General features: G+C 55.1%; 1 protein-coding gene across 1 annotated transcript in view; it reads left to right on the top strand.

Annotated features, from left to right (window-relative positions):
* The window catches only part of ppfia3 (PTPRF interacting protein alpha 3), a 31,811-nt gene that overhangs the window by 7,599 nt on the left and 13,079 nt on the right, over positions 1-11,133 (top strand). The window contains exons 10-21 of the mRNA XM_088923251.1: positions 172-255; positions 1,222-1,353; positions 1,992-2,054; positions 2,299-2,378; positions 3,318-3,483; positions 4,027-4,220; positions 5,109-5,340; positions 6,170-6,309; positions 7,714-7,865; positions 8,461-8,554; positions 8,695-8,776; positions 9,626-9,826. Coding sequence (XP_088779377.1) covers positions 172-255; positions 1,222-1,353; positions 1,992-2,054; positions 2,299-2,378; positions 3,318-3,483; positions 4,027-4,220; positions 5,109-5,340; positions 6,170-6,309; positions 7,714-7,865; positions 8,461-8,554; positions 8,695-8,776; positions 9,626-9,826 — 1,620 coding nt within the window. The remainder of the gene's footprint in view (positions 1-171; positions 256-1,221; positions 1,354-1,991; positions 2,055-2,298; positions 2,379-3,317; positions 3,484-4,026; positions 4,221-5,108; positions 5,341-6,169; positions 6,310-7,713; positions 7,866-8,460; positions 8,555-8,694; positions 8,777-9,625; positions 9,827-11,133) is intronic.

Below are 11,133 nucleotides of genomic sequence, written 5' to 3'. Positions count from 1 at the left end.
TACAACTACCGACACACTGGCACAGTAACTGACACACTGGTACAGTAACTACACACTGACACATTGAGACACTGGTACACTGAGGGTCTGGTACAGCCGCTGGCTCTCAGCAGGGTACTGGGGTGGCCTGGGGTGTTCTCGTTCACATCTCTTTCTGACTCTGTTGCTCAGGCAGAGGAGCGCCATGGAAACTTCGAGGAGCGACTGCGCCAGATGGAAGCACAGCTGGAGGAGAAGAACCAGGAGTTACAGAGGGTCTGTCTGAGCATGTGTGCTCTTGTCTATGTAATCTGTATATCTGTAAGCGTGTGCTCCTGTCTGTGTGTATCTGTGCGCGTGTGCTCCTGTCTGTGTGAATCCATGTATCTGTGCGCGTGTGCTTCTGTCTGTGTGTATCTGTGCGCGTGTGCTCCTGTCTGTGTGAATCCGTGTATCTGTGTGCATGTGCTCCTGTCTGTGTATCTGTGTGCGTGTGCTCCTGTCTGTGTGAATCCGTGTATCTGTGCGCGTGTGCTCCTGTCTGTGTGAATCCTTGTATCTGTGCGCGTGTGCTCCTGTATGTGTGAATCTGTGTATCTGTATGTGTGTGCTCCTGTCTGTGTGAATCCGTGTATCTGTGCGCGTGTGCTCCTGTCTGTGTGTATCTGTACGCGTGTGCTCCTGTCTGTGTGAATCCGTGTATCTGTGCGTGTGTGCTCCTGTCTGTGTGAATCCGTGTATCTGTGCGTGTGTGCTCCTGTCTGTGTAATCCGTGTATCTGTATGTGTGTGCTCCTGTCTGTGTGCGTGTGCTCCTGTCTGTGTGAATCCGTGTATCTGTGCGCGTGTGCTCCTGTCTGTGTGAATCCGTGTATCTGTGCGCGTGTACTCCTGTCTGTGTGTATCTGTGCGCGTGTGCTCCTGTCTGTGTGAATCCGTGTATCTGTATGTGTGTGCTCCTGTCTGTGTGCGTGTGCTCCTGTCTGTGTGAATCCATGTATCTGTGTGCGTGTGCTCCTGTCTCTGTGTATCTGTGCGCGTGTGCTCCTGTCTGTGTGAATCCGTGTATCTGTGTGTGTGTGTGTGTGCGCCTGTCTGTGTGAATCCGTGTATCTGTGCGCGTGTTTATCTGTGTGTGTGCGCTCCTGTCTGTGTGTGTGCGCTCCTGTCTGTGTGAATCCGTGTATCTGTGCACGTGTGCTCCTGTCTGTGCACAGTAACCCTGCTCCATGTCTTCTCTCAGGCCCGACAGAGAGAGCGGATGAATGACGAGCACAACAAGCGCCTCTCGGACACAGTGGACAAGCTGCTGTCAGAGTCCAACGAGCGGCTGCAGCTGCACCTGAAGGAGAGGATGGCGGCACTGGAGGAGAAGGTGCGGAACCAAGCAGTGCCCCCTGGTGGAGTGGAGGGCAAGTGCAACAACAGCTTCATGGGATAATTTCCAGCAGTTTGATTAGCGGCATCACAGGGCTTTTATCTCATGAGGTTATATATGACTATGGTGGATTTTATTAATTTGGGAGATTGAGGCTCACACCAGGGCCAGCCCATCACAGGACACACACACACACACACACACACACACACACACACACCAGGGCCAGTCCATCACAGGACACACACACACACACTCACACCAGGGCCAGTCCATCACAGGACACACACACACACACACACACCAGGGCCAGTCCATCACAGGACACACACACTCACACCAGGGCCAGTCCATCACAGGACACACACAGACACACACACTCACACCAGGGCCAGTCCATCACAGGACACACACAGACACACACACTCACACCAGGGCCAGTCCATCACAGGACACACGCAGACACACACACACTCACACCACTTATAGATGGAGGGGGGTTTCCCGGGGACTGGGAAGTCCAGACTGCTGTAGACGCCACGGACTGACACTGGACAGCAGCCGGACGCTGTAAGCGCCCCGGCGAGCCAATCAGAAGAGGGAACAGCTCGGACACTCGTCTCCCTCTGTTTCAGAATTCCCTGTCGGAGGAGCTGGCCAACATGAAGAAGATCCAGGATGATCTCCTAGCCAATAAGGTAACTGGGCTGAACCGGCCGCCTCATTGCGACCGGACACGAGCCTCCGCAGAGCTGGGCTGCGCTCGGACTGCAGTCTTCGAGGGTACGATCCTGAGCAGCAACAGGCAGCAGCTGTGGGGTGTTTTTGTTTGGCCCAGACCGGTTTTCTTCTCCGCGCCTGTTTGCTGTTACTATTCCTGGACCGGAGCTCAGTCTGTGTGCCAGTTCTACTCCCTCCTCTCCCTGCCTCTCTCTCCCCCAGGAGCAGCTGATGGCCGAGTTAGAGAGGATCCAGCTGGAGCTGGACCAGCTCAGAGGAAGGCCAGGCTCCGCCTACTCCAGGTAGGCATGGACGCTGGCCAGCGTGTCCCCACCCACCCACCCACCAGCCCCTCCCACACATCCAACCGGCCCCTCCCACACACCCAACCGGCCCCTCCCACACATCCAACCGGCCCCTCCCACACATCCAACCGGCCCCTCCCACACACCCAACCGGCCCCTCCCACCCCTCTCTGCCTGCAGACAGCTGTAGTTCTGTCAGTGTGCCTCATGGCCGTTCGTCTGCTCATGTGGCTCTTTGCCTGTCTGTCCCTCTCTGCGTCTCTGTGTGTCTGTGTGTTGTGTGTTGGCACGTGCGTGTCAGCAGGGCAGACCACCTTCCTGGACCCTGAGCAGCTGGTCTCTCCCCTGCGAGACCCAGTGGGGTCAGTGATGGCAGTGTCCTCGATCGCGCTGTTAGAAACAGCTGCACGCGCCTCGCTTCACTCGCGTTTATCCCCTGATAAAGGTGACGGGGGTGACGGAGGGGGTACAGGAGGGCTGGGGGGCCTCGTTGGGGTTCAGTCCCTCCTCTCTCTCCCTGACCCGTCCAGGCTGTGGTGACCGATGAGCAGATACAGGTCCAGCCATCTGGAACTGGACAGTTACTTCCAGCACATGAACCTGTCTCTATATTCCTCTCTCTCTCCTCTCCCTCTCCTTTCTCTCCTCCCTCTCTCTTCGTTCTCTCTCCTTTCCTCCCTCTCCCTCTCCTCCCTCTTTCTCCCTTTCCTCTCTCTCCTCTCCCTCTCCTCTCTCTCCTCTCTCTCTCCTCTCTCTCTCCTCTCCCTCTCTCTCCTCTCTCTCCTCCCTCTCTCTCTGCAGGTGTGCAGGTAGATCACACCTCTCTCTCAATTCAATTTCAGTTCAATTCAAGGTGCTTTATTAGCAGATAAAAACCAAGTGAACATGAAACCAAACAAAGTCTCTCTGTGTGTCTCCCCCGGCCTCCTCTCTCAGGTCCCTGCCCGGCAGCGCGCTGGAGCTCCGATACTCCCAGGGGGGCGGGTCTCTGCCCGCCGGCTCCACCTCCCACCTCGATCACTACGGCAACGCCTCGGGGGGCGTGGTCAGGAGGGCGCCGCGAGGTCGCTGGGGTCCTGCCCGGGAGGAGCCGCCCGCTAAGGTGAGGCGTCCGGCGAGGTGCCTGTCTTGGTGTCAGGGGCCATCCGCCGACGGCCCTGGCTTGGACCGGGAGGTGGAGGGGAAACGGCTCCTACCATAACACCGACGTTATTCCTCTATAAAGATTTCCCACGACCTACATGAACGCACCCTCCTGCCTGTCCCCGGCCTCACGCGGGCAGTGTCTCAGGAGGAACGCTAGCAATACAGCTCCTGTAACGGGCTGGTGCCAGTCTGCGTGCCGGTTCCGGTCCAGTCCCACACTGTGTGGGACGCCCATCCTTGTTCCAGACTCCAAGTCCCTGAGCACCCACGGGGGTGCCCACATATCTCTGGGGGGCAGTTAGTGAAATAAGGCAGGGTCCTGGCTCTAGGACAGGGGTGTCCAGTCCTGGTCCTGCAGGGTCAGTCAGTGTGTCTGCGGGTCTTCACTCCTTCATGAGCCAATCAGAGCCTCCAGGCAGGGTCCTGGCTCTAGGACAGGGGTGTCCAGTCCTGGTCCTGCAGAGTCAGTCAGTGTGTCTCTTTTCTGATTCCCTCTCAGTATGCAGAGTGGGAAAGCAGTGGTCTGCTGGCTACCGGGTTCGAGGGGGGCGTGGAGGGGGGGTGCTCGGACGAGGAAGATGAGCGAGAGACGCTGTTCGGGTCGGATCTGCTGTCGCCCAGTGGACAGACCGACGTCCAGACTCTGGCCATCATGCTGCAGGAGCAGCTGGAAGCCATCAACAAGGAGATCAAGTGAGTTTTACACTGACACAGTACGCTAACAGTGACCCCTACTGGAGTGTCCAGTCAGGGTGTCTGTATTAACCCCTCTCTCTCTCAGTGCAGTGTTAATGTACTGGAGTGTCCAGTCAGTGTGTGTGTATTAACCCCTCTCTCTCTCAGTGCAGTGTTAATGTACTGGAGTGTCCAGTCAGTGTGTGTGTATTAACCCCTCTCTCTCAGTGCAGTGTTAATGTACTGGAGTGTCCAGTCAGTGTGTGTGTATTAACCCCTCTCTCTCTCAGTGCAGTGTTAATGTACTGGAGTGTCCAGTCAGTGTGTCTGTATTAACCCCTCTCTCTCTCAGTGCAGTGTTAATGTACTGGAGTGTCCAGTCAGTGTGTGTGTATTAACCCCTCTCTCTCAGTGCAGTGTTAATGTACTGGAGTGTCCAGTCAGTGTGTCTTTATTAACCCCTCTCTCTCTCAGTGCAGTGTTAATGTACTGGAGTGTCCAGTCAGTGTGTGTGTATTAACCCCTCTCTCTCAGTGCAGTGTTAATGTACTGGAGTGTCCAGTCAGTGTGTCTTTATTAACCCCTCTCTCTCTCAGTGCAGTGTTAATGTACTGGAGTGTCCAGTCAGTGTGTCTGTATTAACCCCTCTCTCTCTCAGTGCAGTGTTCATGTACTGGAGTGTCCAGTGTGTGTGTGTATTAACCCCTCTCTCTCTCAGTGCAGTGTTAATGTACTGGAGTGTCCAGTCAGTGTGTGTGTATTAACCCCTCTCTCTCTCAGTGCAGTGTTAGTGTACTGGAGTGTCCAGTCAGTGTGTGTGTATTAACCCCTCTCTCTCAGTGCAGTGTTAATGTACTGGAGTGTCCAGTGTGTGTGTGTATTAACCCCTCTCTCTCTCTCTCTCAGGCTGATCCAGGAGGAGAAGGAGACCACGGAGCTGCGGGCCGAGGAGATCGAGAGCCGGGTCAGCAGCGTGGCCCTGGAAGGCCCCCCTCCCCCCCCCTCCTCCCTGGGGGGGGGCCGCGGCTTCATCCCCCCCTCCCTGACCTCCTCCACGCTGGCCAGCCCCTCCCCACCCAGCTCGGGCCACTCCACGCCCCGGCTCACCCACTCGCCCGCCCGGGAGACCGAGAGGCAGGTAGGAACCGGGCCCGGCTCTGTCGCCCTGCGCCGCCACGCTTTCAGAACCGTCCAGATCCAACAAAGATCTGGCCAGGAACCGTTTCCAGTGGACAGTGATGTTCTGATTGTTAATAAGATACTCCTACCAGGAGCAGTGTCCTTCAGTGTCCCTCAATGTCTCTCACTGTCCTCAGTGTCCCTCAGTGACCCTTAGTTTCCTTAGAGTCTCTCACTGTCCTCACTGTCCCTCACTGTCCCTCAGTGACCCTGAGTGTCCCTCAGAGTGTCTCACTGTCCCTCAGTTTCCTTAGAGTCTCTCACTGTCCTCACTGTCCTCAGTGTCCCTCATTGTCCCTCAGTGTCCCTCATTGTCCCTCAGTGTGTCTCACTGTCCCTCAGTGACCCTGAGTGTCCCTCAGAGTGTCTCACTGTCCCTCAGTTTCCTTAGAGTCTCTCACTGTCCTCACTGTCCTCAGTGTCCCTCATTGTCCCTCAGTGTCCCTCATTGTCCCTCAGTGTGTCTCACTGTCCCTCAGTGACCCTGAGTGTCCCTCAGAGTGTCTCACTGTCCCTCAGTTTCCTTAGAGTCTCTCACTGTCTTCACTGTCCTCAGTGTCCCTCATTGTCCCACAGTGTGTCTCATTGTCCCTCAGTGTGTCTCACTGTCCCTCAGTGACCCTGAGTGTCCTCAGAGTCCCTCACTGTCCCTCAGTGACCCTCAGTGTCCCTCAGAGTCTCCCACTGTCCCTCAGTGTCCCTCAGAGTCTCTCAGTGACCCTCAGTGTCCCTCAGTGTCCCTCAGTGTCCTCAGTCTGTGGACAAGACCATGTGCTGTTGTTCTCCAGAACAGCACGTCCAAGGAGGACGACAGGTCCCTCGCGCTGCTGGACCCGACCCCGCCCCCCACGCCCCGGCCCGTGCGATTGGACAGGATGACACACACCCACCCGGGGGCGGGGCTGGAGGACGTGCGGGACTTCCGCAGGTAGGAGCCATGACGGGCGGGCGGGCCCACCAATGAGAACGCTCGCCGTCTCTCTGTCCCCCCCTCTCTCCCCCTGCCTCTTCCTCTGCCAGACTCTCGGCCCCGCGTCTCCCCCGTCCCGCCCTCTGTAATGTTCGAGGACAACGTGAGAAGAACCGAGAGCAGTCGGTGCCTCAGCCCTTGGCCAGTGTCGGAGCATCGGAGGAGACAGAGTGAGACAGTGGACAGCAGGACGTCAGGGCTGGTGCAGGGAGACAGACTCCGTCCAGCCCTCCTTCGAAGTATCCAAAATCCTCAGCAGGCTGACTCCTTCAACACTGAGACACAAGCCTGTACATGTGAAAGTACATGTAAAAATGAGAGCAGGAGGCACCTCTTTACACCGAGGGTGGCGGGGGTGGGGAACAAGCTGCCCAGCCGTGTTGTTGAAGCCGATACCCTGACTTCTCTCCAGACACAGCTGGACGAGCTCCTCCAGTCAGGACAGGAGGCACTACTGTACACAGAGGGGGGTGGGGGTGGGGAACAAGCTGCCCAGCCCTGTGGTTGAAGCCGATACCCTGGCTTCTCTCCAGACACAGCTGGGTGAGCTGCTCCAGTCAGGACAGGAGGCACTACTGTACACAGACAGTGGTGGGGGTGTGGAACAAGCTGCCCAGCTATGTTCAAGCCGATACCCTGGCTTCTCTCCAGACACAGCTGGGTGAGCTCCTCCGGTCAGGACAGGAGGCACTACTGTACAGAGACAGTGGTGGGGGTGGGGAACAAGCTGCCCAGCTATGTTCAAGCCGATACCCGGAATAGCAAATGGATTGGTTGGGCCAGACGGCCTTTCTGACTGCTCTCGTGTTCTTCTCTTGCTTGTTTGGGATCTGACTACCGTTCTGAACTGTAACCGCTGAGCACTCTGAGGAACACTCCTTCCCTGCTTGTGCGGCCAGCTGTGAGAGAGGAAGAGGATGGTGGGGTGCACCCTTCGTCCAACTCTGTTACAGCCACAGCGCTTTGGTACAGCCCTTCACGACCCCAGGCCAATATCAATTAACCAATTATCAATTACCCAATTACTCGACCAATTAACCACTAACTTTATCGATTACCAGACCAATTGCCCAAATACCAATTAACCAATTACCAGACCAATCAGCTGAATACCGAATAACCAATTACCAGAACAATCAGTCAAATACAGACTAACCAATTACCAGACCAATCAGTTAAATGCAGACTAACCAATTACTAGACCAATTAATCCATCATCACTCGACCAATTAATCAGACCACTGAACCGTTTACCTGCAGGGAGTTTTTGCAGAAGCCAGGGAGAGACAGTCATGTAGAGTGTCCTACGCGTCTCTCCCCTCTCTCCGGTGACCTGCCCCATTCCTCTCCTCTCTCCCCCAGTCTCTCAGCCGACGGCAGCAGCACCAACAGCAGCCAGGACTCCCTGCACAAGTCCAGCAAGAAGAAGAGCATCAAGTCCTCCATTGGCCGGCTCTTCGGCAAGAAGGAGAAGGGCCGATTGGGCCAACCCGGCCGGGAGTCCGCCTCCCTGGGTAAGCAGCCAATCGGAGAGGAGGGGGAGGGGCTCAGTTAGTCTGCGCTACAAGATCAGGGTTTTCTAAGCAACAGCCAGAACAAAAGAGATAAAAGAGGTAGATAATACCAGCTGTGACTGCTGTCAGTGTGTCTGTATTAACCCCTCTCTCTCTCTCAGTGCAGTGTTAATGTACTGGAGTGTCCAGTCAGTGTGTGTGTATTAACCCCTCTCTCTCTCAGTGCAGTGTTAATGTACTGGAGTGTCCAGTCAGTGTGTGTGTATTAACCCCTCTCTCTCTCAGTGCAGTGTTAATGTACTGGAGTGTCCAGTCAGTGTGTCTGTATGAACCCCTCTCTCTCAGTGCAGTGTTAATGTACTGGAGTGTCCAGTCAGTGTGTGTGTATTAACCCCTCTCTCTCTCAGTGCAGTGTTAATGTACTGGAGTGTCCAGTCAGTGTGTCTGTATGAACCCCTCTCTCTCTCAGTGCAGTGTTAATGTACTGGAGTGTCCAGTCAGTGTGTCTGTATGAACCCCTCTCTCTCTCAGTGCAGTGTTAATGTACTGGAGTGTCCAGTCGGTGTGTCTGTATTAACCCCTCTCTCTCTCTCAGCCTCCACACCTTCAGATGACCTGGGCTCAGCTGACCCTCTGGGACTCACCAAGCTGGCTGGACCAGTAGAGAAGGACCGACGGAGCAAGAAAAAGTGAGACTCTGCTCTCTGTGATCATGTCTGTCCCTCACTGTGCCTCTGTCTGTCCCTCTGAGCAGTAATGGGAGTGTTAGCTGGCTGGAAAATGTTAACTCACTGGAAATGAAAACCTGACACATTGTCTACACCCGCAGACACGAGCTTTTGGAAGAGGCCTGTCGCCAGGGGTTACCATTTGCATCATGGGATGGACCAACTGTGGTGTCCTGGCTAGAGGTACAGTTCCCTACTCCTCCTGCTCTCAGTGCAGTGTTAATGTACTGGAGTGTCCAGTCAGTGTGTGTGGGTATTAACCCCTCTCTCTCTCTCAGTGCAGTGTTAATGTACTGGAGTGTCCAGTCAGTGTGTGTGTATTAACCCCCCTCTCTCTCAGTGCAGTGTTAATGTACTGGAGTGTCCAGTCAGTGTGTGTGTATTAACCCCTCTCTCTCTCAGTGCAGTGTTAATGTACTGGAGTGTCCAGTCAGTGTGTCTGTATGAACCCCTCTCTCTCAGTGCAGTGTTAATGTACTGGAGTGTCCAGTCAGTGTGTCTGTATTAACCCCTCTCTCTCTCAGTGCAGTGTTAATGTACTGGAGTGTCCAGTCAGTGTGTGTGTATTAACCCCTCTCTCTCTCAGTGCAGTGTTAATGTACTGGAGTGTCCAGTCAGTGTGTCTGTATTAACCCCTCTCTCTCTCAGTGCAGTGTTAATGTACTGGAGTGTCCAGTCAGTGTGTGTGTATTAACCCCTCTCTCTCTCAGTGCAGTGTTAATGTACTGGAGTGTCCAGTCAGTGTGTGTGTATTAACCCCCCTCTCTCTCAGTGCAGTGTTAATGTACTGGAGTGTCCAGTCAGTGTGTCTGTATTAACCCCTCTCTCTCTCAGTGCAGTGTTAATGTACTGGAGTGTCCAGTCAGTGTGTCTGTATTAACCCCTCTCTCTCTCTCAGTGCAGTGTTAATGTACTGGAGTGTCCAGTCAGTGTGTCTGTATGAACCCCTCTCTCTCTCAGTGCAGTGTTAATGTACTGGAGTGTCCAGTCAGTGTGTCTGTATTAACCCCCCTCTCTCTCTCTCTCTCTCAGCTCTGGGTCGGGATGCCCGCCTGGTATGTGGCCGCCTGCCGTGCGAATGTGAAGAGTGGGGCCATCATGGCCAACCTGTCGGACACGGAGATCCAGCGGGAGATTGGGATCAGCAACCCCCTGCACCGGCTGAAGCTGCGCCTGGCCATCCAGGAGATGGTGTCTCTGACCAGCCCCTCAGCGCCGGCCAGCACACGCTCCGTGAGTCTGGGAGGAGTGCCTGCAGTAGGGCAGCGCTGGGGCCCTGGGTTCGATTCCAGACCTGGGGCGCTGTCTGGGTGGAGTCTGCGTGTTCTTCCTGAGTTCATGTGGGTGTCTCCGGGTGCTCCGGTTTCCTGCCACAGTCCAGGGACATGCTGGGGGTTCACTGCCTTCTGGGAAAATTGGCCCTGGTGCGAGTGTGTGTGTGTGTGTGAGTGTTTCTATAGCTGTGTGTGTGTGTGTGTGTGTGTGTGTGTGTGAATGTGTGTGTGTGAGTGTTTCTGTGTGTGTGAGTGTGAGTGTTTCTATGACTGTGAGTGTGTGTGAATGTGTGTGTGTGAGTGTTTCTATGGCTGTGAGTGTGTGTGAGTGTGAGTGTTTCTATGGCTGTGAGTGTGTGTGAGTGTGAGTGTTTCCACAGCTGTGAGTGTGTGTGTGTGAGAGTGTTTCTATGGCTGTGAGTGTGAGTGTTTCCATAGCTGTGAGTGTGTGAGTTTGTGTGTGAATGTGTCTGTGAGTGTGAGTGTTTCTATGGCTGTGAGTGTGTGTGAGTGTGAGTGTTTCTATGGCTGTGAGTGTGTGTGTGAATGTGTGAGTGTGAGTGTTTCTATGGCTGTGAGTGTGTGTGAGTGTGAGTGTTTCTATGGCTGTGAGTGTGTGTGTGAAAGTGTGAGTGTGAGTGTTTCTATGGCTGTGAGTGTGTGTGAGTGTGAGTGTTTCCATAGCTGTGAGTGTGAGTGTTTCTATGGCTGTGAGTGTGTGTGAGTGTGAGTGTTTCTATGGCTGTGAGTGTGTGTGTGAATGTGTCTGTGAGTGTGTGTGTCCTGTGACGGACTGGCGTGTCATCCAGGATGTGTCCTGCCTTGTGCATGCTGGGACAGGCTCCAGCTCCCCTGCCCCTGGAGCTGGATGAAGAGGTGACCAGCCTCCTCTGCTGCGCGGCTCCTTACTGCTCACTGTCATCCGTTTCTGCTTGGTTAAGTGTGACGAACGATTCTGAACCGTGAGCCCTTTACGGCACGCTATACTGTGAATGAAACTCCGGACTTCCCCGTTTCGGGAAGGGGTGGCCTGAGCTGGAAGACACCGAGAGGAGAGGGCAGGATACGACACGACAAGACTCGGATACGCGTTTCGACTCCCAAAGCCGTCGCCGGCGGGACCCGTGTTCAGGCAGCCGATGAACGGCGCGGCGCTCAGCCATGACACCACTTCTTGCTTCGGCCCATTGAAACGGCACCTCGGCGTTAACGCAGCCCGCCGAGCACGATCGAAACGCGGGCAGCCAGGAGAGGGATCCGCAGCAC

Source organism: Atractosteus spatula, chromosome 8 (genome assembly GCF_055471065.1).
Source record: "Atractosteus spatula isolate fAtrSpa1 chromosome 8, fAtrSpa1.hap1, whole genome shotgun sequence".
NCBI lineage: Eukaryota > Metazoa > Chordata > Actinopteri > Semionotiformes > Lepisosteidae > Atractosteus > Atractosteus spatula.
This window is presented reverse-complemented; position numbering and strand designations above follow the sequence as displayed.